General features: G+C 51.9%; 2 protein-coding genes, 1 long non-coding RNA gene and 1 pseudogene across 4 annotated transcripts; 1 reads left to right on the top strand and 3 right to left on the bottom strand.

Moving 5' to 3' along the window:
* Window positions 1-7,471: 7,471 nt before the first annotated feature.
* Window positions 7,472-13,156, bottom strand: LOC143989162 (uncharacterized). 2 transcript variants are annotated; one of them, XM_077489192.1, is made up of 2 exons: window positions 12,473-13,156; window positions 7,472-9,307 (listed from the first exon to the last, which is right to left on the bottom strand). In XM_077489192.1, exons 1-2 carry the CDS (start codon window positions 12,786-12,788, stop codon window positions 7,917-7,919), a joined length of 1,707 nt encoding a protein of 568 aa, XP_077345318.1. In that variant the 5' UTR covers window positions 12,789-13,156; the 3' UTR covers window positions 7,472-7,916. The 2 variants fall into 2 exon arrangements, with proteins under 2 accessions (XP_077345318.1, XP_077345317.1); XM_077489191.1 differs by lacking the exon at window positions 12,473-13,156 and adding an exon at window positions 10,016-10,785 and having other exon boundaries at window positions 7,473-9,307.
* On the bottom strand, window positions 11,340-12,467 carry LOC143989966 (uncharacterized; the record flags this gene model as incomplete). Its single annotated transcript, XM_077490213.1, has 2 exons — window positions 11,340-11,661; window positions 11,707-12,467. Coding segments are annotated over 2 exons (1,083 nt in total), but the record flags the coding sequence as incomplete, so codon positions are not given.
* LOC143990663 (U2 spliceosomal RNA) lies at window positions 13,011-13,162 on the bottom strand (annotated as a pseudogene).
* A 9,017-nt stretch (window positions 13,163-22,179) lies between these two features.
* Window positions 22,180-23,903, top strand: LOC143989170 (uncharacterized). The gene is made up of 3 exons (XR_013277002.1): window positions 22,180-22,330; window positions 23,567-23,677; window positions 23,846-23,903. It is a non-coding gene; the product is annotated as an uncharacterized LOC143989170 (long non-coding RNA).
* Window positions 23,904-24,991: the final 1,088 nt, after the last annotated feature.

Consider the following 24,991-nt stretch of genomic DNA (forward strand, 5'->3'; position numbering starts at 1 on the left):
TCTAACGTGTTTGACCCTCAGCCTGCATCTGGACTTACCTGCTGTCTCCTGTGTTCGACCCCCGGCTTGTCTTGGATTATCCTTCTGTCTCAGCGTTCCTGGTACTTGTCTTCTGATCTGGACTGTGTTTGACCCCTGGCCTGTCTCCTGGATTCTGTCTTTGCCTTACGGACTTGCTACCATTGCTTTCGGACCTTCCCACGGGACATCACCTCTCAGCTCTGCTCAAGCTACCTGCTGATCTGCTAGCAAGTGACTGTCCTACTGGTAGCTTGTGCCTCTTGGTGCAACCACTCTCTGTGCCACTTTCAGGGGTGGTCTGCGCTGAGTCGCAACAGCGACCGCTCTCGGCATCTTGGCCTCGGTGAGTACATTTATATGATAATTCGAGAGGCAATTGGGAAGAGATCGAGAGGGAATCAGGAGATCAACAGATCATAAGGAGGCGAGCAGGAGCAAATAAGGACATTGGCAGATCAAGAGGTTATTGGGAGGAGATCAGGAGTAAATAAGGAGATCAGCAGATCAGAATGAGGAGATCTGGAGGAAATAAGGACATTGGCAGATCAGGAGGTTATTGGGAGGAGATCATAATGAGGAGATTGAGAGGAAATAAGTAGATTGGCAGATCAGGAGATCATAATGAGGAGAACGGCAGGAAATAAGATCAGGAGAAGTTTAGGAGGAAATAAGCAGGGGACAGGAAGGAGTTTAGGAGATCGGGAAGGAATCAAGAGGGGTGTGGGAGGATATTGGGAAGAGATCAGACGATAGTAAGGAGGAGATCAGGGGCAAATAAGGAGATTGGCAGATCAGAAGATCATAAGGAGGAAATAAGGAGATAGACAGATCAGTAGGGGATTGGGAGGAGTTAAAGCAGTTGTATACCCAGCTTTGTGATTTTTACCTACAGGTAAGCCTATAATAAGGCTTACCTGTAGTTAGACTTAAAATCTCCTAAACGAGCACTGTTTAGGAAAATTGCACCTTGCATGTAGCCGCTGACGTCTGCCGCACATGCGCTCTGAAGGTCCGGTGTATTGTGCCGGTGTTCTGCTGAAAACTCGCTGAAATCTCCATCCACGTCACTTTCGGTGAGAGATTTCAGCAATATTTGGAGATTTAGACGACTTAGCTGTTTTTGCAGAACACCGGCAGTGTATACAGTTAGGGTACAGGACGTTTTTGCTGGTTTTGACAAAACACTGGGTAAGGAGAAATTATTTTTTTTTGCCACCTTGGAGGCGGGCATGTTGTTGGTTACTAGCGGGCGGACTACCCAATGTTCTGTGAAAACAGCCAGGTTGTCTAAATCTCCAATGATTTTTGCAATCTCTCACCGGAAGTAACATGTGTGACATCATTGTGGCTCCGGCCACTCACAGCGTCAGAGCCTGCGAACCTGGAAGAAACGTGTGGAGGGGGGACATGTCAGCTCCCCTCGGCAGTGCAGGGGCTTTCTTTAAAGCCGCAAGGGGTCTCAAACAGGCATCCCTCCAGCTGTTGAGAAACTACAAGTCCCATGAGGCATTGCAAGGCTGACAGTTACAAGCATGACTCTCTCAGGCAGAGGCATGATGGGACTAGTAGTTACGCAACAGCTGGAGGGCCGCCAGTTTGAGACCCCCGGTCTAAGTTATTTCATGATGTGTTCCCAATCTCTCTCTTCCTAATCCTATCGCTTCTCCTAGTGGGGGGGGGGGGGACTGTGCCAGGCTCCACCTGCCTGACTTAGTCCGCCCCCTTGTGGCGGGCTCCCTGAAAAGTGCCGCCCCCAAAAGGCGGGTGCCTCCTTAAAACATGCCACCCCAGGCCTCGCAGTAGACAGCCCCTGGGCAGAGGTTAACATGATGTGGTGATGATTGGAGGTGAAACCAGTGTGTGCCCTCCCCTTCCCTCACTGACATGCCCCGTACATCCGGGCTCTGCCAGTCTGCGTCCTCCTTATGCCCTCCCTGCCCCTGTTTCCTCAGATTAAGCGACTCGTCAGAATTGGTAATGGAAGTGATGTTCCGTCGCCGCCATCTTGCTACACCCCACACTTCTCCATAGCAACATTACACCGAGAAGGGGCCAAGGGGACATCTTGTTACACCCACTGGAGTTTTGCATTTCACAGTCATTTTTAATAGGAAACGGAGCATATAAGGTGAAATACAGTATTTGGAAATCCATCAGACTGGGTACATGTTGAATTATAAAAGCAGCGGTATTGTGTCAGATTAGCAAACCTGTGAGATGAGCAGGATTGCCGCTGTTTTTAAAATTCAACATCTAAACAGTCCGTCGGATATCTAAATACTGTATTTCACCTTATAAGCTGCGTTTCTTGTTAAAAATAACTGTGAAATGCAAAACTCCGGTGGGTGTAATAAGTTGTCCGCTTGGCCCCTTCTCTGTGTATCGTTGCTATGGAGGAGTGCGGAGTGTAGCAAGATGGCGGCCAATGGAATGTCACTTCCATTGCCAATTCTGACGGGTCGCCTAATCTGACGGAACACCCAGGTGAGCGGGAGGAGTCTGGCAGTGCCAGCGGGAGAAGCGCAGCCACATCGCAGGAAGTGTGTGGGGGCGTGCAGAAGTGTCTTGTCGAGAACTGTCCCCCGTCGGATAGTGTCCGCCCTGTACAGCGCTTGCGCAGTATGGAGGACAAGAAGACGCCAAAAGTCTCCGAAGATGAACGGCGCCTGCGCACTGAGTCCAGGTTCAAGCCCCACCATCCAAGTGGACATAGAGTTAAAATAAAAATTGGCTGAGCAAAGCGAGGCCGTGCCGAAGCGTGGCGAGCGAACTGAGCCTGCAAGGGGCCCTCTTACTAAGTGCTGTCTTACAACATCTATGTCCACTTGCATGGTGGGGCTTGAACCTGCCCTCAGGGCAGAAGGTACTATTAAGTGCGCAGGCGCCGTTCATCTTCGGAGACTTTCGGCGTCTCCTTGTCCTCTGTTCTGCGCAAGCGCTGAGCCTGCACAGTACGGGGTGGACACTATCCGATGGGGGGGACACTTCTCGGCAGAACACCGATGTAACGACATATTCGACGACCCATGGCGGTTTGCTTCAGAAGTGACGTTCCGTCGCTGCCATCTTGCTACACCCCATACTCGTCCACAGTAAGGATACACTAAGAAGGGGGAAAGTGGACATCTTGTTACACCCACTGGAGTTTTGCATTTTACACGTATTTATAACAGTAAAGTCAGTTTATATAGTGAAATACTGGACTTAGAACTCCGTCTGACTACTTAGATCTTGAATTTTAAGCGGCAATCCTGCTCATCTCACAGGTTTGCTAATCTGACAGAAGTTCGCTGCTTTTAAAATTCATCATTCAACATTTACATAGTCAGACAGAGTAGTAAGTCCTGTATTCAACTATATAAACTGACTTTACTGTTATAAATAAGGGATGAGCTCAGGCGTGCTCGCATGCTCCACGTGCACAGCCCACCAGGAAGTCGGCACAGCACTGCGCTAATCACAGGCAGTGAGACGTTGCCCGATCTCTGCAGTAGCGCATCGGGGCAATGACTCACTGCCTGTGATTAGCGCAGTGCTGTTCCGACTTCCGAAATTGTAAAAAAAAAATTGGGACACTTTTTTGGCAGTAGGCAGAGTTGTATTATAATTAGGGGGCGGGCCATGCGGATACAGGCGTGGCACAGGGAAAGGGGAAAATGCGGTGCACACAGCGCGTCATGGAAAAATGCGGGCGTGGTTTACGGAAATGGTGGGTGTGGCTTACATGGGCGTGGCTCGAATGGGTGTGGTTAGAGTCTGAGATGAATGCAGGATGGAGAGGGAAAGGGGGGGATGGAGAGGGAAAGGGGGGGGACTCTGACTGGCCCCCGACATCCTCCAGACTCACTCTGACTGGCCCCCGACATCCTCCAGCACCATGCAATCTCCCATGTGGAAGGATTCCACTGCCTGCTCTACCTGATCTGGTTACGGCTTTAATCAGAAACAATCTGTGTGTCTCCCATCCGCTGAAGAACTACAGGTGCCACCTTGCCCGGTGAAGCCACCATGCAGTCTCCTATGTGGAAGGATCCCACCGCCCGCTCTACATGTGACATGCCTGCAATCTGCAGAGCCACATTCTCAGGGACCCTCTTTGTTCCCTGGCAGATGGAAGGCTCAGCCACCCTCTATTAATTAGCACTTATTGATAAGATGCCAGCACATTCCTTGGCCCAGGAAGAGGCAGCAGACAATGGCAGACATCACAGGGGACTCGTCATACGTGTCATCCCTCAGTATGGACAATGGTGCCAATCATAGATGGGCTGAGCATTGGGAATGACAGCTGATCACCTAGGGTGACATATGAAGACAAGGGTGACAATGTCATTGCTGGGGCTCTCCTGATCCATGGGGGTCCCCTGTGATAGGTCTGGATGTGATGAGAAGCAGCACCTCATCCTCCCCCCTCTCCTCCTCCTCCAGTGTCAGGGCAGCCACACATACACCACACTCACCTTCTGACAGCTTGAGCTTTAGCTCGGCCAGCTGTTCTCTCACCTCCTTCGTGAGGGCTGACAGGTCGAAGCCTCCTTTCTCCGCCATAGAGCCGGCCGGGTAGCCTCTTATGAAGCCCAGAGGTTTGAATTACCGGGAGCTCAGTGCATAACCCTAACTACGGCCACCATGCCAGGCCCAGCCTCGCGTCACATGACCACACAGCCGCACATAGACATCCCACGGCTGACAGCGGGCTCACTGACACCACACGGGCTGTGCCGGTACTGCAAGACAAGAGCTCACTTGCCGCGCGGAAAGAGTCTGAACTGCGGCGCCGCCCACCTTCCATAGAAACTGGCAGCTGGGGTGGGCGGCGCCGCAGCATCTCTGTTGTAGACCAGCTTCTGGTCTTCTTTAAAATGGCGGCCGGCAGAGACATTGTCTCCGCCGGCCGCGGACCTCTAGCGGCCGGCGGCTAAATTAACGGGGACAAACTAGGGTTGCCACCTGTCCGGGATTCACCCAAACAGTTCGTGTTTGGAATCATGCATTCGGGTTTTAGACCACCTGCAACCCGGACACATTATTCAGACCAGACTATGGTTTCACAGCAGGGTTGCTGGCTGCAGTTGTGTAAGCTGAGTGTCTGTTACACTCTCTTTCACACTGCCCAAAGCCAGCATTACCAATTACCCCCCCCCCCCCCCCCCCATACAGACAGGAGAGGAGAGAGGGCTTGATTTGCTCCTCTTCCTCCCACCTCTACCCCTCTTTGTCTGCCCACACTTCAAGCCCTGGTGCTGTACTTCAGAAAAAGAAAAATGGGGGCCAGAAATTTGAAGTCCAGCAGCCTCAGCTACATCTGTATTAGAGGTGCTGACTGCCAAGAGATGAGTGAGCTCACCATCCATCCCTGTCCATGACTGAAGTCTTCCCCCCCTTCTCTGTCCTGCCTCTGAGTGAGTAAACTAAGGTAAATCAGGGTTCTCAATGCACCCCTTACATCAGAGTTCCCCTTTACACCAGAGGCCACAGTTCTCACTGCCCACCCTTAAATCGGGGCTCCCAGAGCATCCCTTATGTTAGAGTCCCCAGAGTTCTCCCTACATCAGAGTCTGCAGAGTCTCCCCTTACAGTGTAAGGGAACTCTGTGAGTCCAGATATAAAAGAGGAACTCTCTGGACTCTGATGTAAAGGGGGATTCTTGTGATTAACTTCATTTGATTAGAAATATTATTTAATTGAAAAATATATTTATAATTTATACTATAAAAAAAAAATTGCTGTGCGCCGCTTAAGTGTTCAGATTTGATTTGAAGAAAAGGTGTCAACCCCATAGTTGCCAACTGCCCCGAATTTCCCGGGACATTCCCGGGATTAGGACATTTGTCCCAAATTAATTTTGTCCCGGGAAATTGAATTTCCCGTTTTTTTGCCGCCGGCCGCTAGAGGTCCGCGGTCAGCGGAGACAATGTCTCCGCCGGCTGCCATTTTTAAGAAGACCAGAAGTTGGTCTACAATAGAGTACCTGTGGCGCCGCCCACCCCCGCTGCCAGTGTGTGTGTGTAAAGTGCAGTGGGCGGCGCCACAGTTAAATTACTCTCCGCGCGGCAGCGGCGGCATGTCAGGGGCCAGTCTGTCACTGTGGATGTCAGGGCGGGGGCCAGTCGGATGTCGGGGGCCAGTCATGGTATGATAATGTCGGGGGCCAGTCTGTGAATGTGGGGGCCAGTCTGTGGATGTCGGGGGCTAGTCTGTGGATGTCGGGGGCCAGTCTGTGGATGTCGGGGGCCAGTCTGTGAATGTGGGGGCCAGTGGTATGTCGGGGGCCAGTCTGTGGATGTCGGGGGCCAGTGGTATGTCGGGGGCCAGTCTGTGGATGTGGGGGCCAGTCTGTGGATGTCGGGGGCCAGTGGTATGTCTGGGCCAGTCTGTGGATGCCGGGGGCCAGTGGTATGTCGGGGCCAGTCTGAGGATGTCGGGGGCCAGTGGTATGTCGGGCCAGTCTGTGGATGTCGGGGGCCAGTGGTATGTCGGGGGCCAGTCTGTGGATGTCAGGGGCCAGTGGTATGTCGGGGGCCAGTCTGTGGATGTGGGGGCCAGTCTGTGGATGTGGGGGCCAGTCTGTGGATGTCGGGGGCCAGTCTGTGGATGTCAGGGGCCAGTCTGTGGATGTGGGGGCCAGTCTGTGGATGTGGGGGGCCAGTGGTATGTTAGGGGCCAGTCTGTGGATGTGTGGGGCCAGTGGCATGTCGGGGGCCAGTCTGTGGATGTCGGGGGCCAGTCTGTGGATGTGTGGGGCCAGTGGTATGTCAGGGGCCAGTGGTATGTCGGGGGCCAGTCTGTGAATGTTGGGGGCCAGTCTGTGGAAGTGGGGCCAGTCTGTGGATGTCGGGGGCCAGTGGTATGTTGGGGGTCAGTCTGTGGATGTCGGGGGCCAGTCTGTGGATGTCGGGGGCCAGTCTGTGGATGCAGGGGCCAGTCTGTGGATGTCGGGGGCCAGTGGTATGTCGGGGGCCAGTCTGTGGATGTCGGGGGCCAGTCGGTGGATGTGGGGGCCAGTCTGTGGATGTCGGGGGCCAGTGGTATGTTGGGGGCCAGTCTGTGGATGTGGGGGCCAGTATGTGGATGTCGGGGCCAGTGGTATGTCGGGGGCCAGTCTGTGGATATCGAGGGCCAGTCTGTGGATGTCGGGGGCCAGTAGTATGTCGGGGCCAGTCTGTGGATGTCGGGGGCCAGTCTGTGGATGTGGGGGCCAGTCTGTGGATGTCGGGGGCCAGTGGTATGTTGGGGGCCAGTCTGTGGATGTTGGGGGCCAGTGGTATGTCGGGGGCCAGTCTGTGGATGTCGGGGGCCAGTCTGGAGATGTGGGGGTCGGTCTGTGGAGTATGGGGGGGCGGTCTGTGGATGTGGGGGGAGCCGGTCTATGGATGTCAGAGGGGCATCAGATGTAAGGAGGGGCTCCGCTGATGGACACAGATGTGAGGAAGGTACCTCTGATTTTTGATTGAAAATGTATACTTTATTTTTCAAGAAAATATACAAAAAACAAAATACTTTTAACAGGGTACATTCCACACTGTACTGCGACGCAGCGCATAAAATACACTACATGACAATACAGTTCCAAACATACAAATAAATTACATTCATCCTGCGGTATGATGCCTGATGTGTTGTGCAGAGTAATAATACCCCGAAACATCACATCATGCATGACGCCGCATTACCCTGAAAGCATTACCAAAAACCATTACTAAATACATGTCAAGTCATACAGTCTTTAGTCAAAGTCAAAATCAAAATGACATTTCAATGAGCAACAGGTGTGATGGGGGGGGGTTGGAGAAGGTGGGGAGGGGAGGGGAAAAAGAGTTCACAGGCCCGAAGCTTTATTGAACTGCCAAAAAGGGTACATAGTGGTGGGAGGGTGGGGGGGGGAGGGGAAATCTTCAGACCTCCTCTTCCTCCTTGTTGTCCATCAGGTGATAGTCTCTGAGCAGACTGTGAATCAGTCTGCGGCAGTCCTGGATGGACATCCTCTCCCTCTGGTGGATGAGGCGCTTTCTGGCGCACCAAACAGCGTCCTTAAAACAACACAGCACCCGCCAGGCACTATCAATGTCCTCTTGTGAGTGAGTCCCACAAAAGAGTCCGTTTAACACACCAAAGTGTGTTATAGCAGTCTGTGGAACAAAGTCTTTGAGATCAGGTTCCAGAGCCCTCAACAGGCCCTGTGCAAAGGGACACTCCCAGAAAACATGCAGGGCAGTTTCCTCCTGGATGATGCAAAAGGGGCAGTGTCTGTATCTGCACAGGTTTCTGGCATGCATGAATGTCCTGAGTGGCAACCCCCCTTGGATTGCCATCCATGCCAGATCTTTGTGCCTGTTGGTAAGTCTCTTTGAAGAAACATTCCTCCAGACCACTTTGCAAGTGGCTGAAGGGAGGCCTGGAACAGTCTCAACAATGTCTGATGCTCTGATCAACTTGTGGATAGTTTTTGGCTTCCACAAGTCGGGCTTCACTCCATGTAGCCCCTGCTCCTTAATAAACTTGAAAGTATCCAAGTAATACCAAGGAGTGTCCCAGTTGTAGGGGATGGAGCTGTCCCATTTGTCCCATCCAAGGGACCTCCAGAGAGGCAGGAGGAAAAAACGGGACATGGAGTTACCGCCAGAGTCTACAGTTCTGTCCACCAAAGTTCTGCGGATGCAGTTACAGGCAAAGAAGACCCTCAGTAGAGTGGCGATGTCGGGCACGCCCTTACCGCCCTTGAGGGGTTCCTTGAACATAACCGCCCGCTTTACTCTGTCCATTTTGGAGCTCCAGATGAAGTGAAACACTGCCCTGGTGATGGCCTTGCAGGTGTTAACCCGGGGGGGCCAGGCCTGGGCGAGGTACTGCAACACAGGGAGAATCTCGCTGCGGAGTACCAGTGTTTTACCTTCGATAGTGAGTTCTCGGAGGCTCCAAAGTCCAAACTTCTGTCGCATCTTTGCCAGTCGTTCTTCCCAGGACTTCAGGGCTGCGCCCTCTGCTCCAAACCAGACCCCAAGGATTTTGATGAAGTCTGCTTTGACGCTGAAGGGCATAGGTGCAGAAGAAGGCAGGAACCACTTTCCGAAGAGCATGACTTCCGACTTCCCGCAGTTGACTTTTGCCCCTGAAGCTTGGCCGAAGTCCTCACACGTCTGGGCGAGTGTGTCGATGGAGTGCCGGTCGGCACAGAACACCGTCACATCATCCATGTAGAGCGAGCACTTGACCTCCCGTCTGTCCGGTCCTGGTGCGGTGATCCCTCTGATCTCTGGGTTCCGTCTGATGCTTCGGGCGAAGAGCTCTATACAACAGACAAAAAGCAGAGGTGAGAGAGGGCAGCCTTGTCTGACCCCAGACAACACTGGAAAGGGGTCAGTTTTCCAACCGTTCACCAACACCACACTACAAATTTCATTGTACATTACATTTACATATGAACAGAACATTTCCCCAAGACCAAACCTGCGCAGAGCGCTGCACATAAACTCATGGGAGACACGGTCAAAGGCCTTCTCCTGGTCAAGGCTGACCAGGGCCGCGTGCACACGGCGGCCATGAATGTACTGGACCGTGTCCCGGACAAGCGCGAGGCTGTCCGCAATCCTGCGACCAGGAATGCCACAAGTCTGATCCGGGTGGATGATCTGTCCGATGACAGATTTCAGCCTGTTGGCCAAAACCTTGGCGAGGATTTTGTAGTCCACGTTCAGAAGAGAGATCGGACGCCAGTTTTTCAGGTCCGATCTCTCCCCCTTGCGCTTATACAAAATCGTGATCATCCCCTCCCTTAGGGTCGGAGGCATTCTGCCCTCCACCACCATCTCCTCGTACAGCTCGAGCAGGTCCGGGCCTACGAGATCCCACAGCGTTACATAAAGTTCAACTGGGAGACCATCGCAGCCCGGGGTCCTGCCTTGCCTAAAGGATTTAGCGGCAGAGTGCAGCTCCTCCAACACCAAGGGGGCGTTGACGTCCGACGAACCTGCAGGATCAATTTGGTTAGAGATACCTGACAGGAACCTGTCGGCTGCCTGTGAATCTGTTGTTTTCGGGGAGTAGAGGTTGGTGTAGTAGTCGCTGACCACTTGCATCACAGCCTCCTTTCCCTTCTGGAGTGTTCCGGTCTCGTCACGCAGCTCAGACAAGGGTGTGTGTCCTGAGTGGAGTTTCCTGAAAAAGAAAGAATTACACTTCTCACCTTTCTCAAGGTTCTCCACCTTGGCACGGAAGACAATGTGCCTGGATTCTTCCTCAAAGTGCCCTTTCAGGCTCTTCTTGGTGTCCTCCAGGTCCTGCCTAACGTCCCAGCCACAGTGGTGAAGGTCCTGCAGGGACTGCAACTGACGTTGCAGTCTCCTGAGTTCCTTCTTCCTGGCACACACTTGCTGTCGTCCCCTTGCCTGAAAGAAGCTGCGTAGCTTGACTTTCACAAACTCCCACCAGTCACTTACCCTTCCGAAGAATCGCTTTTCCTCCTTCCAGGTGGCATAGGCCTCCCGGAGTTCCCCCATCAATTCCTCATTTTCCAGCAGGGTACTATTCAGCTTCCAGGAGCCTGGTCCGCGGGCAAAGCCCTCGCCCAGGTCACCCCGAAAGTGAATAGCCCTGTGGTCAGAGAAAAAGCAGGGGATCATGGAGAAATCGCGATGCTTGACTGCTCTTGAAGTGAGCACGAAGTCGATCCTGGAACGCACTGATCCGTCGGGACGGCACCATGAGTAGTTCACGGTACCTCTCCCTATGGATCCCACGGCGTCCTGCAGGGAAGCCTCCGAGATCATCTCCTTGAGCAGCCTGGAAGTAGCATCAAGTTTTGCGTACATGCTGGAGCTGCGCCCATCCTCCTCTATCGGACAGTTAAAATCACCGCCGATTACTACTGCCCTGGTGGTGACGAGTTGGGTCCGCAGGGTCTGGAAAAGTTCCAGCCGCTCATTCTTATCTGGGGGGGCGTACACGTTGATGAGCCTAATTGGCTCTCCCACCCATGAGCCGTCTATGACCAGAAGACGGCCACAGACTAGCTCATGGATGGAGTCAACCGCGAAGCGCCCACCCCTGACAAGAATGGCTACACCTGCAGACTTACAATCGCCACCCCCGGACCAGTAGGAGGGACCGAGGGTCCACTGGGAGGTCAGATGAGTGTACCTCCTCAGAGGAGGAAGTGCGCACTCCTGGAGCATGTAGACATCACTCTGCTGTGTGGCGAGAAATGTCAGTGCCGCTTGCCTTCTAGATGTATCCTTGATACTCCTCACATTAATGGAAAAGATTGAGATCTCTGCCATAATGAAAAAGGGGTATGAGGTCTAGTCGGTAAGGGACCGAACTTACCTCCCCGGAGGGGGGTCTTCCGCTGCCTCTTCTGCTTGTCCTGTGTTCTCGGACAGGCCGAGCTCCTGCAGGACAGCATCCATCATTTTCTGGGTGATGGGGACGTGGATGTCGGAGGGGAGGTCAGGCTCAGGGATGGCCATGACCTCCTCCTCCCCCTCCACGTCCTCATCCTCCTCCCCCGCTGACTCGAGGTCCTCCACTATTGGCTCTGGTCCCTCGCTTTCGCGCCGGTCGCCAGTGGGCCTTTTAGTGGAGGAAGCGGGTTCCTCTGCTGTTGGACTACTAGGCTTCCGTTTCCGGCTTCCTGCTAGTCCACTGGTGGGGGTGGAAGGGAGGGTGGGGAAGTCCTCCAGGGAGGACAGGTCCGGGGTGGGTGGGGGGAGGGTGGGGAGGGTATCCTCCAGCACCGGGGTGGCGGGTGGGGGGGTGCTGGAGGTTGGGGCCGGGGTCCGGGCTGGGGCCTGGACAGGGGTGGGGGTAGGGGTGTGCTTACCCGTGGTCTTCTGTGGCTCTTTTTCCCTTTCCGGTGGCTTCTTCCTGGTGCTGGAGGATGGTTTGCCCTGGATCAGGGCGCCAGCATAGGACCGGGACCGCTGGGGGCAGTGTTTAAACACGTGCTCAGCTGCTCCGCAGAGGTTGCAGGCTTTGGACCTCGGACAATCCTTGGTCTCGTGGCCTGCAACCCTACAGGACCTGCAAGCAGGTTCTTTGCAGTCCTTCCCCATGTGTCCGGTGTTGCTACACCTGTTGCAGGTGAAGGGTATACCGGGGTAGAAAAGGATGCCTGCGGAGTTGCCCAGGGAGAAGCAGGGCTGCAGGTGCAGGATGTCCCCCGAAGGGTCCTTCCTGAACTTGCAGAGTACTGACCACTTACCTATCCAGAAGCCGTTGGCATCGAGGATTCGGACGGGGTCCTTCACCACGGTGCAGAACCTCTGGAGGTAAGTGGCTATATCCTTACCTGAGGTATGGGGGTTCCTCATGGCCACCGTCACCCACTTCTCGTCCCGTGTTATGGGGCAGTTCGCAGCGAACTTACGGAAGGGGGATTCAGGACCACTCGCCTTGACCATATCCCAGTATCTTCTGCAGGCCTGGAAAGACACAAAAGTTACAAAAAATGTACCTCTTGTGAAGGCCTGCACTGAAAGCGTTTCCGCTTTGCTGAACCCCTGCTCCAGGATCATCTTCTTGCCGAAGATCTCCGGGGTCATGTCGGGGACCCTTCCGTCCACCTCCTTCAGTTGCAGCACGACCGTCTGCTTCATCCAGGACTCCAAGGTAGGGAGCCCGTCTGCAGGGGGGGAAGGCTTGGCTGGTCCCGGCTGGCTGGTGCTGGCCGGGGTAGAGGTGGGGGTTGGGGCAGCAACATCCCCGGGGACCTTGGTGGAAGTGGCTGGAGCGGGGTTCTTCTTGCTGGTCTTTCTCTCGCTCTTCCCCATCGTCTTGGAGAGAGAGAAGTCGCTTCAGGTGTTCTTTCGGCGGCTTCCTTCTGGATTCCTCGACGTCTTCGCTCTGAAGCCTTTATAAAGGCTCTTGCATCTACTGCCCGAAGGTAGTAATGCGGAGGGGGGGGGAGGAGGGAAGACCGCAATCTCGTTCCTTGTGGGGGCTAAGCCTCTGGCCCAATAGCAGCAAGTAGGTGAAGCTGAATTTAATCAACGATCCTACAAGGCCGAGCAGAGGGTACCCCACAAGGACCTAATGGCTTGGATAGATACAAGTGGTTCTCAACGTCCTAGCTGTGAAGCAGAGACACCCCTAAGGGCTATAGTCGATACTACACTTGATCTTAGCCAAAAGGCCGAGAAGCGATCCCCCGCTGCCAGTGTGTGTGTGTAAAGTGCAGTGGGCGGCGCCACAGTTAAATTACTCTCCGCGCGGCAACGGCGGCATGTCAGGGGCCAGTCTGTCACTGTGGATGTCAGGGCGGGGGCCAGTCGGATGTCGGGGGCCAGTCATGGTATGATAATGTCGGGGGCCAGTCTGTGAATGTGGGGGCCAGTCTGTGGATGTCGGGGGCTAGTCTGTGGATGTCGGGGGCCAGTCTGTGAATGTGGGGGCCAGTGGTATGTCGGGGGCCAGTCTGTGGATGTCGGGGGCCAGTGGTATGTCGGGGGCCAGTCTGTGGATGTGGGGGCCAGTCTGTGGATGTCGGGGGCCAGTGGTATGTCTGGGCCAGTCTGTGGATGCCGGGGGCCAGTGGTATGTCGGGGCCAGTCTGAGGATGTCGGGGGCCAGTGGTATGTCGGGCCAGTCTGTGGATGTCGGGGGCCAGTGGTATGTCGGGGGCCAGTCTGTGGATGTCAGGGGCCAGTGGTATGTCGGGGGCCAGTCTGTGGATGTGGGGGCCAGTCTGTGGATGTGGGGGCCAGTCTGTGGATGTCGGGGGCCAGTCTGTGGATGTCAGGGGCCAGTCTGTGGATGTGGGGGCCAGTCTGTGGATGTGGGGGGCCAGTGGTATGTTAGGGGCCAGTCTGTGGATGTGTGGGGCCAGTGGCATGTCGGGGGCCAGTCTGTGGATGTCGGGGGCCAGTCTGTGGATGTGTGGGGCCAGTGGTATGTCAGGGGCCAGTGGTATGTCGGGGGCCAGTCTGTGAATGTTGGGGGCCAGTCTGTGGAAGTGGGGCCAGTCTGTGGATGTCGGGGGCCAGTGGTATGTTGGGGGTCAGTCTGTGGATGTCGGGGGCCAGTCTGTGGATGTCGGGGGCCAGTCTGTGGATGCAGGGGCCAGTCTGTGGATGTCGGGGGCCAGTGGTATGTCGGGGGCCAGTCTGTGGATGTCGGGGGCCAGTCGGTGGATGTGGGGGCCAGTCTGTGGATGTCGGGGGCCAGTGGTATGTTGGGGGCCAGTCTGTGGATGTGGGGGCCAGTATGTGGATGTCGGGGCCAGTGGTATGTCGGGGGCCAGTCTGTGGATATCGAGGGCCAGTCTGTGGATGTCGGGGGCCAGTAGTATGTCGGGGCCAGTCTGTGGATGTCGGGGGCCAGTCTGTGGATGTGGGGGCCAGTCTGTGGATGTCGGGGGCCAGTGGTATGTTGGGGGCCAGTCTGTGGATGTTGGGGGCCAGTGGTATGTCGGGGGCCAGTCTGTGGATGTCGGGGGCCAGTCTGGAGATGTGGGGGTCGGTCTGTGGAGTATGGGGGGGCGGTCTGTGGATGTGGGGGGAGCCGGTCTATGGATGTCAGAGGGGCATCAGATGTAAGGAGGGGCTCCGCTGATGGACACAGATGTGAGGAAGGTACCTCTGATGGGGCACCTGATGTAAGGACAGACTCCGCTTGGGACACCTGATGGCATCTGGTGGCTATTGACGCGCTCAGGGCTCCCACTGACTCTGCATTATGGTGAGTTGAATGATTTCATTTCATATTACAATGTAATAATAGAAATAATGCGCTTCAATCATCCTGACACCATAACAATCATGGCGCCGGGATGATTGAAGCGCCAACATCAGGTATTTGGAGTATCTTTATCTGCTGATTGTCAAACTCTGGAAAACACATATTGCTATTGTGGTGTAGGATCGGGGGGGCTGCTGTCCCTCCTTTCCCTCTCCCCCCCCCCCTCCTTTCCCTCTCCATCCTGCATTCATCTCAGACTCTAACCACACCCCTTTGAGCCACGCCCCACGTAAGCCACGCCCACTATTTTACGTAAACCACGCCCATACTTCGCTGCGCCGAATTTTTACCTTTTCCTATGCCACACCTGTAAACGCATGCCCCGCCCCCTAATTATACGACGACTCCGCCTACTGCCAAAAAAGTGTCCCGAATTTTTTTTGTTACAATGTTGGCAACTATGCAACCCTAGGACAAACCGAATTTCCCGGGACATTTCCAAAAATTAATTCGGGACAAGGATCCTAATCCCGGAAAATTCGGGACAGTTGGCAACTATGTGCTCGTGGACCATGCGAACACGCCTGAGCTCATCCTTATTATAAATATGTGTAAAATGCAAAACTCTGGTGGGTGTAACAACATGTCCGCTTTCCCCCTTCTTATTGTATCCTTACTGCGGACGAGTGTTGGGTGTAACAAGATGGCGGCGACGGAACGTCACTTTTGTAGCAAATCGCGATGGGCCACCGAATATGTCGTTACAGGGGCCAAGGGGACATCTTGTTACACCCACCGGAGTTTAGGATTTCACAATCATTTTAACAGGAAACAGTCCGTCAGATATCTAAATACTGTATTTCACCTTATAAGCTGCGTTTCTTGTTAAAAAAATAACAGTGAAATGCTAAACTCCGGTGGGTGTAACAAGATGTCCGCTTGGCCCCTGTAGTGTCATATTTTGCTGCCTATCACAGAATGCTACGGAAGTGACGTTGGCGCCAGAAATTTTGCACTGCGCATGCGCGATGCGCTCCAAATGCTTGCAGCATGCGTTCCGGAGTATTTCCGACAATGTAGTTCAGTGAAACCTTCAGATAAGAGCGGCGGTGAGAGAGCAGGTAACTGTGGCTCAGGGAGGGGATTACCTCCCATCACTTCTCTGACATTATCTGACGGTTTCACTGGTCTGCATTGTTGCAAATCGTTTGGAACGCATCGCGCATGCGCAGTGCTAAATTTCTGGCTGCAACGTCACTTCCGGAGCATTCTGTGATGGGAGCAAAATATGACACTACACCGGTGTAGTGTCATATTTTGCTGCGTTCCATGCGTTCCAAATGATTTGCGACAATGCAGACCAGTGAAACCGTCAGATAATGTCAGAGAAGTGAGGGGAGGTAATCCCCTCCCTGAGCCACAGTTACCTGCTCTCTCACCGCCGCTCTCTGCTCTGTCTAAAGTTAAAGCGGGAGTCCGCCGTTTTTTGTAAAGCCAGCAGCTACAAATACTGCAGCTGCTGACTTTTAAAATAATGACACTTCCCCGCCCAGCGCGCCCGCGATGTCGGCACCCAAAGCCGATCTCTCGTTCGTCTCTCGGGTGCTGCCGCCGCCATCTTGGGTATGGGAATCAGGAAGTGGAGCCTTTTGGCTTCATTTTCCGGTTCCCTACTGTGCATGCGCGAGTCGCGCTGCGCAATAAGGATGGTCCCCGCTGTCTCTGGTATCCCTGTGTTTCCCAGCAGGCAGCGGGGGACCTTCGGAAAGGGCCGTAGATTCTGCGGAAAGGGGCGTACCTTCTGCAGAATCTACGCTGGAAGTGGGTGCAGATACCTGTACTGTACAGGTACCTGCACCCCCCTCCCCCCTGAAAGGTGCCAATTGTGGTGCCGGAGGGGGGGAGGGTTCCAATGAGCGGAAGGTCCACTTTAGGGTGGACCTCCTCTTTAATGTCACGATTACCTCCCCTCACTCCCGTGACATTATCTGACGGTTTCACTGAACTACATTGTCGGAAATACTCTGGAACGCACAGTGCAAGCATTTGGAACGCACCGCGCATGCACAGTGCAAAATTTCTGGCGGCAACGTCACTTCCGTAGCATTCTGTGATAGGCAGCAAAATATGACACTACACCGGCGGACTGTCACTGCGCATGCGCAGCAGATATGAGCTGCTTTCCCAATGTTTTCTGCTTAGGAGGCTAAAGCATTGGAGCGAGGTGAGAGCTGAGTCAGCTGACACCTCCATATCCCCATTTCCCATGACACCCTACTACACCCCAAAACTAAGAGGTGACACCTCCATATCCCCATGACACCCTACTACACCCCAAACCTGAGAGCTGACACCTCCATATCCTCATGACACCCTACTACACCCCAAAACTGAGAGCTGACACTTCCATATCCTCATGACACCCTACTACACCCCAAAACTGAGAGCTGACACTTCCATATCCTCATGACACTCCAAAACTGAGAGGTGACACCTCCATATTCTCATGACACCCTACTACACCCCAAAACTGAGAGGTGACAACCCCATATCCTCATGACACCCTACACTACACCCCAAAACTGAGAGGTGACACCTCCATATTCTCATGACACCCTACTACACTTCAAAACTGAGAGGTGAAACCTCCATATTCTCATGACACCCTACTACACCCCAAAACTGAGAGGTGACACCTCCATATTCTCATGACACCCTACTACATCCTAAAACCTGAGCAGACACCTCCAAATCCTCATGACAACCCTACTACACCCCAAAACTGAGAGCTACCACCTCCATATCCTCATTTCCCATGACACCCTACTACACCCCAAAACTGAGAGGTGATACCTCCATATCCCCATGACACCCTACTACACCCCAAACCTGAGAGCTGACACCTCCATATCCCCATGACACCCTCATGACACTCCAAAACTTAGAGGTGACACCTCCATATTCTCATGACACCCTACTACACCCCAAAACTGAGAGGTTATGCCTCCATATCCTCATGACACCCTACTACACCCCATAACTGAGAGGTGATGCCTCCATATCCTCATGACACTCCAAAACTGAGAGGTGACATCTCCATATTCTCGTGACACCCTACTACACCCCAAAACTGAGAGGTGACAACTCCATATCCTCATGACACCCTACACTACACCCCAAAACTGAGAGGTGACACCTCCATATTCTCATGACACCCTAATACACCCCAAAACTGAGAGGTGAAACCTCCATATTCTCATGACACCCTACTACACCCCAAAACTGAGAGGTGACACCTCCATATTCTCATGACACCCTACTACATCCTAAAACTTGAGCAGACACCTCAAAATCCTCATGACACCCTACTACACCCCAAAACGGAGAGGTGACACCCCATACCCTGTATAGCCCTCTGCTGTACCCCAAAACTGGAGACCGGTGACAACTGACAACCAAAGATATGTTTCCTTTCACCGACTGTAAACCAAAACTGGAGAGAGGTGACACCAAAATGATATACCCCATGACACCCTACACAGCCAACTTCTATCCTAGATAGGTGACAGTTGACACCCCAAACCATGATATCCCTTTACTCCCTCCTACACCCCAGAACACCTAACGGAACTCTGATCCCCAAACCCGGAGAGGCACCCCAACAACCGACTAAACTCCAGATCTGGTTAGAGATGACCGCTGACACCTCAACACCTGACTGACATACCCCATTACACCCTACACAGCCCCCCTACTACACCCCACTACATTCTGCACCCCAACAGTATACACAGGTGACACCCCAAAACCATGGTATACCTTTCACAACCCTCTCCTGCTCCCCGGAACACCCGACTGAACTCCAAACCTGGGGAGAGGTAACAGCTGACACCCCAACACCTGACTGACATACCCAATTACACCCTACACAGTCCCCTATTACACCCCACTACATTCTGCACCCCAACAGAATAGACAGATGACAGCTGACACCCCAAAACCATAGTATACACTTCACAACCCTCTTCTACACCCTGGACACTTGACTGAACCCAAAACCTGGGGAGAGGTGACAACTGACACCCCAAAACTGGAGACAGATGACTAACAGCCCAACACCCAAATGTACCCTAAAACTGGAGAGAGGTGACAGCTCCCACCCGAATGACCCGACTGACACCTTAGACAAGTGACAGCTGACACCCCAAAACCCTTTATATATCCCACCTCCTACTCCCCAGAACACCCAACTGAACCCCAAACCTGGAGAGAGGTGACAGCTGACACCCCAACGCCTGACTGACATATTCCATAGCACCACACACAGCCCCCTACTATACCCCATAAAGCTCCACTACATCCTGCAGCCCAACAGTATAGACAGGTGACACCCCAAAACCATGGTATGCTTTCACAACCCTCTCCTACGCCCCAGAACACCCATCTGAACCCCAAACCTGGGGAGAGGTGACAGCTGACACCCTAACGCCTGACTGACACATGCCATAGCACCCTACACAGCCCCCTAACACCCCACTACATCCTGCACTCCAACAATATAGACAGGTTACAGCTGACACCCCAAAACCATGGTATGCTTTCACAACCCTCTCTTTCTCCCCAGAACACCCAACTGAACCCCAAACCTGGGGAGAGGTGACAGCTAACACCCCAACGCCTGACTGACACATTCCATAGCAGCACCCTACACAGCCCCCTACTACACTCCCTAACACCCCACTACATCCTGCACCCCAACAGTATAGTCAGGCTACAGCTGACACCCCAGAACCATGGTATACTTTCACAACCCTCTCCTACCCCCTGGAAAACACCAGACTGAAACCCAAACCTGGAGAGAGGTGACAGCTGACACCCCAGCATTCGACTGTACCAAAAAACTGGAGACAGGTGACATGTAACACCCGACTGACCACCCCATTATACCCTATACAGCCCCCTGCTGCACCCCACTACTTCATAGACAGGTGACAGCTGACACCCCAATACCATGATATCCCTTTACACCCTTAAAAACCCCCTCCTACTCCCCAGAACACCAAATCTGGAGAGAGGGGGCAGCTGATACCCCAACGCCTGACTGACATTCCATAGCACCATACACAGCCCCCTACTACACCCCACTACATCTTGCACCCCCAACAGGTTACAGATGACACTCCAGAACCATGATATACCCTTACACCCTTCACAACCCTCTCCTACACCCCAGAACACCCAACTGAAGCCCAAACCTGGAGAGAGGGGGCAGCTGTCGGTGTCGGTATGATGCAGTATTGGATTCCCCAGGACAGACAGATCTAACAGACACTTGTTCCCTCAGCATCGCATTGGCTGCCATGTCGGAGTTGGCGGATCCTGATCTCTGTCCGTTGGACCCGGCAATCCTCCCCTAGCAGGTCTCAGTCCGGGTAAGGAAACTCATATGTGCCATCAGTTTGCCCGTTTGTGCCGTTCTATAACAATGTGTATGATGTTATTATTCACACACGAGACGTTCCCTGAGTCACGGCGCCATTATTCTTCTGGAACAGGTGCTCGGGGGTTTGACGTTCTTTTTATGAAGGCAGATCTAGAAAAAAAAAATGAAGATAAAGAAAAAAGAGCAGACAGGGGTTCAACACCCTGCACCCGCTGTTCCCCGCACCCCCATGTTCCACTTTCTGCCCCCAAGGGAGAGGCAGCTGTGGCTGAAAAATGTTTCATGTTTCACACTAAATTCAAGTAGAAGATGTAACATGTTCCAAAGGTGAACTTCTCCTTTAAAGCCCTGGGGGCCACATGTATGCGTTGCTGTCTTGTTCTGGGATCGCTACCCTGTTTCCCCAAAAATAAGACCTAGCGTGATTGTCGGTGATGGCTGCAATATAAGCCCTACCCCCCAAATAAGCCCTAGTTAAAGTCCTTGTAGGTCAGGGTAGGGCTTATTTTTGGGGAAACGGGGTAGAGCTTATTTGGGGGGTAGGGCTTATATTGCAGCCATCACTGACAATCACACTAGGTCTTATTTTCGGGGGAAACAGGGTACATTAGACCCCCGAGAACTGTGACCAACGAGCTTCTACCGACAGTTCACACCAGGGTCTGACTGACCATTTGGTCACTCGGGCACTGCCCGAGAGCCCCGGGCCACTAGGGGGCCCCATCAAGGTTGCCAGCCTCAGTAAAACCAAGGACAGTATGTAAAAATCTGTATTTTTTTTTTTTTTTTACCTCAGTAAAACCAAGGACAGTATGTAAAAATCTGGGGTTTTTTTTTTTGTTTTTTTTAACATGTCTCTGAAATGTCCCTTACCGACATCCTTTTGGTCTAAAAATCCTGAGATTATAGCTGCCCCACCTCTCCAGTACCTTCTCAGCCAATAGAAACATGTCTGTGTATACTATGTGTACATGTATGTGTATACTGTGTGGCCCCATAATCTTCTATTGCCCGGGGGCCCCATGAGTTGTCAGTCCGCCCCTGGTTCACACTCAAGTACTAAGGATCGGGAGTTGGTAGGCAGGGCTTACGATGACTTAAGCATTTTACAGCCAATCCCAGGCAAGATTGGAAGCCCCATTTACCGGCTTGGGGCATCACAGCCCATTTAAAGCATGGCTCCACCTGGTGTAAAGTGGTTACATTCCAAAATGCTATTATTGATTTCTGGAGGTAAGTAGGTATGGCCCACAGTAGACCTGATGCGACTCTCAATAGACCTAATGCAGCCCTCAATAGACAGTGGGGCTCTCTGCAAGCCTAATTCAGCCCTCAGTAGACCTAATGTGGCTCTCAGACCTAATGCAGCGTGGTGAGATCAGGCGCCACAGCCCGTTTAAAGCACAGTTTAAAGGGTTAAAGTTCCAAAATACTACAGTTGCATTATCAGTTTCTAGAAGTAAGTAGCTGTGATCCTTTGGAGACCTAATGCAGCCCTTAGTAGATGCTGCAAGGCCCTAAATAGACATGGTGTGGCCCTCAGAAGACATAATGTAGCTCTCAGTAGACACAATGTAGCTCTCAGTAGACATAATGTGGCCCTCAGTAGACATAATGCGGCCCTCAGTAGAGGTAATCTGACTCTCAGTAGACATAATGTGGCCCCCAGTAGAAATAATGCGGTCCTCAGTAGACATAATGTGGCCCCCAGTAGAGCTTATCTGAATCTCCGTAAACATAATGTGACTCTCAGTAGACCTAATGCAGTCCTCGGTATTGCTAATCTGACTCGCAGTAGACCTAATGGGGGCCCTGAGTAGACCTAATGGGGGCCCCGAGTGGACCCAATGGGGCCCTCAGTAGAAATATTGCGACCCCCGGTATTGCTAATCTGTCTCTCAGTAGACATAATGGGGCCCTCAGTAGACCTCTGATGGTGAGCTGTTTGTTTAATGGCACCTGGATTGAATGGTCCCTGAATTCAGCATGAAAATGTCCATTGGTGAGTAGCTGAACTCTGCTCAGTGACTCCATTGAAGGTCTTGGATTTTATTTTCCCTTTCCAGGCCCTGGTGACCTTCCATGATGTGTCGGCCTGCCTCTCGGCTGAGGAGTGGGGTTCTCTGGAGGACTGGCAGAAGGAGCTGTACAAGAATGTGATGAGGGAGATTCACGCTGCCCTGCTGTCCATGGGTGAGAGCGCTTCCATTGCAGGATTGGGGGGTCTGATCACTGGTACTTGGCAACTGGCAGGATTTTTTTACTATAGCAATATGTTAGTAAAAATGATAGTATAATGTTAGTATAGCAATATATTAGTAAAATATTGTGCAAATATGCAAATTATGCAATATTATAATGTGCAAATAAGCAATATCTTAAAGGGGTTGTAAAGGTTCGTGTTTTATTTTCTAAATAGGTTCCTTTAAGCTAGTGCATTGTTGGTTCACTTACCTTTTCCTTCGATTTCCCTTCTAAATGTTTTTTTCTCTTTGTCTGAATTTCTCACTTCTTATTTCTCCTGTTTAAGCTTAACACATATTGCTATAGTAGCCTCAGATATTGTAGGCTTATAATTTGTGTGCAGACATTGAATTAGAAAGATGACCCGAGCGCACCATTAGATATAACAATAATTTTAAAGTGACAGAACACTGACGTGGTTGCTGCCTAGTCATTTCGTTTTTTTCTATTCATTTTTGTAATTTGTCTCTACATATTTGTAATATCAGCGCTAAGGCTCATTCATAATTAACCCCAAATATGTTGATCAGGCACACAGGGGTGACACGAGCGCACATCTTCTAAACCGATAATGTCTTTGCAGAGCAAACACATCCCCCCCAGACGATCGTTCTGTGCATCGCACAGGGGCCCTTCGCTGGCGGACATATCCCCACTCCGCAAACACTTCTCTACATCCCCAAGGAGCTTTTCACTACCAAACGGATCTCAACCAGCGTCAGTCTCCCCAGTCAGCTCTTTAGAGTGGGCTGCGGGAGTACTAACACTGGGAGACACTATGACAATACATATTAAAATACATCTTCATAAAATTTCCACAACAGAGTCAAACAGGGAGGCACTAAAATTCAGAATCAAGGTCAAGAATAAACAGAGGTTGGCAAGTCAATTGGCAACGTTTTAATAAGCGGTCCAGGTCGAGGCTGGAAACAGATGAGCAGCTTGTTCTGTAAATTCCAGAGCCCCGTATACGTCTGACCCAGTCATGTGACCAGTGTCCGGCCATTAGTCATGTGGTCTCTGCCATTATGGGTGACTGGCATGACTTTTGGGTCAAACAATCCAGGATCTTCGAGGTGAGAACACATGGCCCATGCCTATTCATTTCTCCAAGATGGCCGATTATAGAGGTTTTCTCTGGTTTATACTGCAAAATATATTATATCTCTCCATCTTTCCCCCCAGGATACGCCATCCTGAACCCAGAGCAGCTGCTGAGAGTGGAGGGGGTGAAAGAGTCTTCACCGGCCAGAGGGAAGATCCCAGAACACAAGAACCATAATGTCATCACAGCCGGTAAAGCTTTATTATAGGTCTGTGATAACCCACAACCCTTTAACCTTTTCAAAATGACACCTCATAAACTAAGAGCTTTCTATGCTTTAATATGGACACGGCTGTACCAGGATACTTCTATTATCACTACTGCCCACAATCAGAGCAATATATATCTGTCCTTCCTAGGAGCCCCGATGTTTAACCCTGACATCTCCCTATGGATCGTGAGGTGGTGGAGGAGGATGTGACCCAGCCAGAGAAGCCGGAGCAGTCAGTGGTGTGGGAGAGTCCCAGCCCAGGTATATTTCAAAGGATGAAAATACTTTTTTTTTAAAATATTATTTTAATATATAGTGCTGACACATTCCATAGTGCTGTACAGGAAACCGCTCATCGGGCTCATGCGCCAGAAAAGCGTACACTCTAATGCCCCACCACCATCACACAACATTAGTATTATGTATTTATATAAAATAAAAAATATAGTGTAGCGCTTCAATAATAAGTGTAATCAACACAAATTCTATAAAGATAATAGTAGCAAAACAGAGATCACACAGAACCAAATGCCTAGAAATCAAAGTCCAACATAAAACAGTCATTCAACTGTGTTGATGGCGTAGAAGTGACCAAACCGTCACCTAGAAGGACAATGATGTACTGGACGAATGAGTTCATGCGGGTAAACTTGATTGTAAGCATCAAACTGAAAAGTGAATAAATACTTCTTACCGGAACGATTGGACTCACACAGTCATATGACGGTTGAGTCTAGAAGGCTTGGGGTCACACTCTGGGACCAAAGACTGTAAGGAGAGAGGTCAGTTGGGCTGGTGCAGAAACTCCTGACGGTTGTAGGCTCGAAGGTGGATCCTTTCAGATGAAACCTCAAAGGTCAAGCCCAGACGCAGCTCACTGTACCAACAATCCTGCCACCCCCGAATGGAGAGGGAGGTACTCGTAAAATTTTACACCAAGGCAACGGAGAGGGGAAAAAAGAAAAAAAGGCTCCACATGGTGCGGGTCAAACAATATAAAAAAGTTGATTTATTAAAGTCAAAAAGATAATAAATTGACTTAGTGATCACATAAAAAGCAAAATGAACTAAAAGCAATGTGGGGTACCAACAGCTCGCCCGACGCGTTTCGACATATGTGTCTTCAACTGGGGCATGTTGCCAACATGCCCCAGTTGAAGACACATATGTCGAAACGCGTCGGGCGAGCTGTTGGTACCCCACATTGCTTTTAGTTCATTTTGCTTTTTATGTGATCACTAAGTCAATTTATTATCTTTTTGACTTTAATAAATCAACTTTTTTATATTGTTTG

This window comes from Lithobates pipiens, unplaced genomic scaffold (assembly GCF_037356315.1).
Source record: "Lithobates pipiens isolate NorthernLeopardFrog02 unplaced genomic scaffold, aLitPip1_a1.2 Scaffold_18, whole genome shotgun sequence".
NCBI classification, from domain to species: Eukaryota; Metazoa; Chordata; class Amphibia; order Anura; family Ranidae; genus Lithobates; species Lithobates pipiens.

Coding starts and splice junctions, on each gene's coding strand:
- LOC143989162 (XM_077489191.1), bottom strand. CDS start 10,640: ATGATCCCCTGCTTTTTCTCTGACCACAGGGCTATTCACTTTCGGGGT. Junction 9,308..10,015: donor AGCCGACAGGTTCCTGTCAG/GTATCTCTAACC, acceptor TCTGTTGTATAG/AGCTCTTCGCCCGAAGCATC.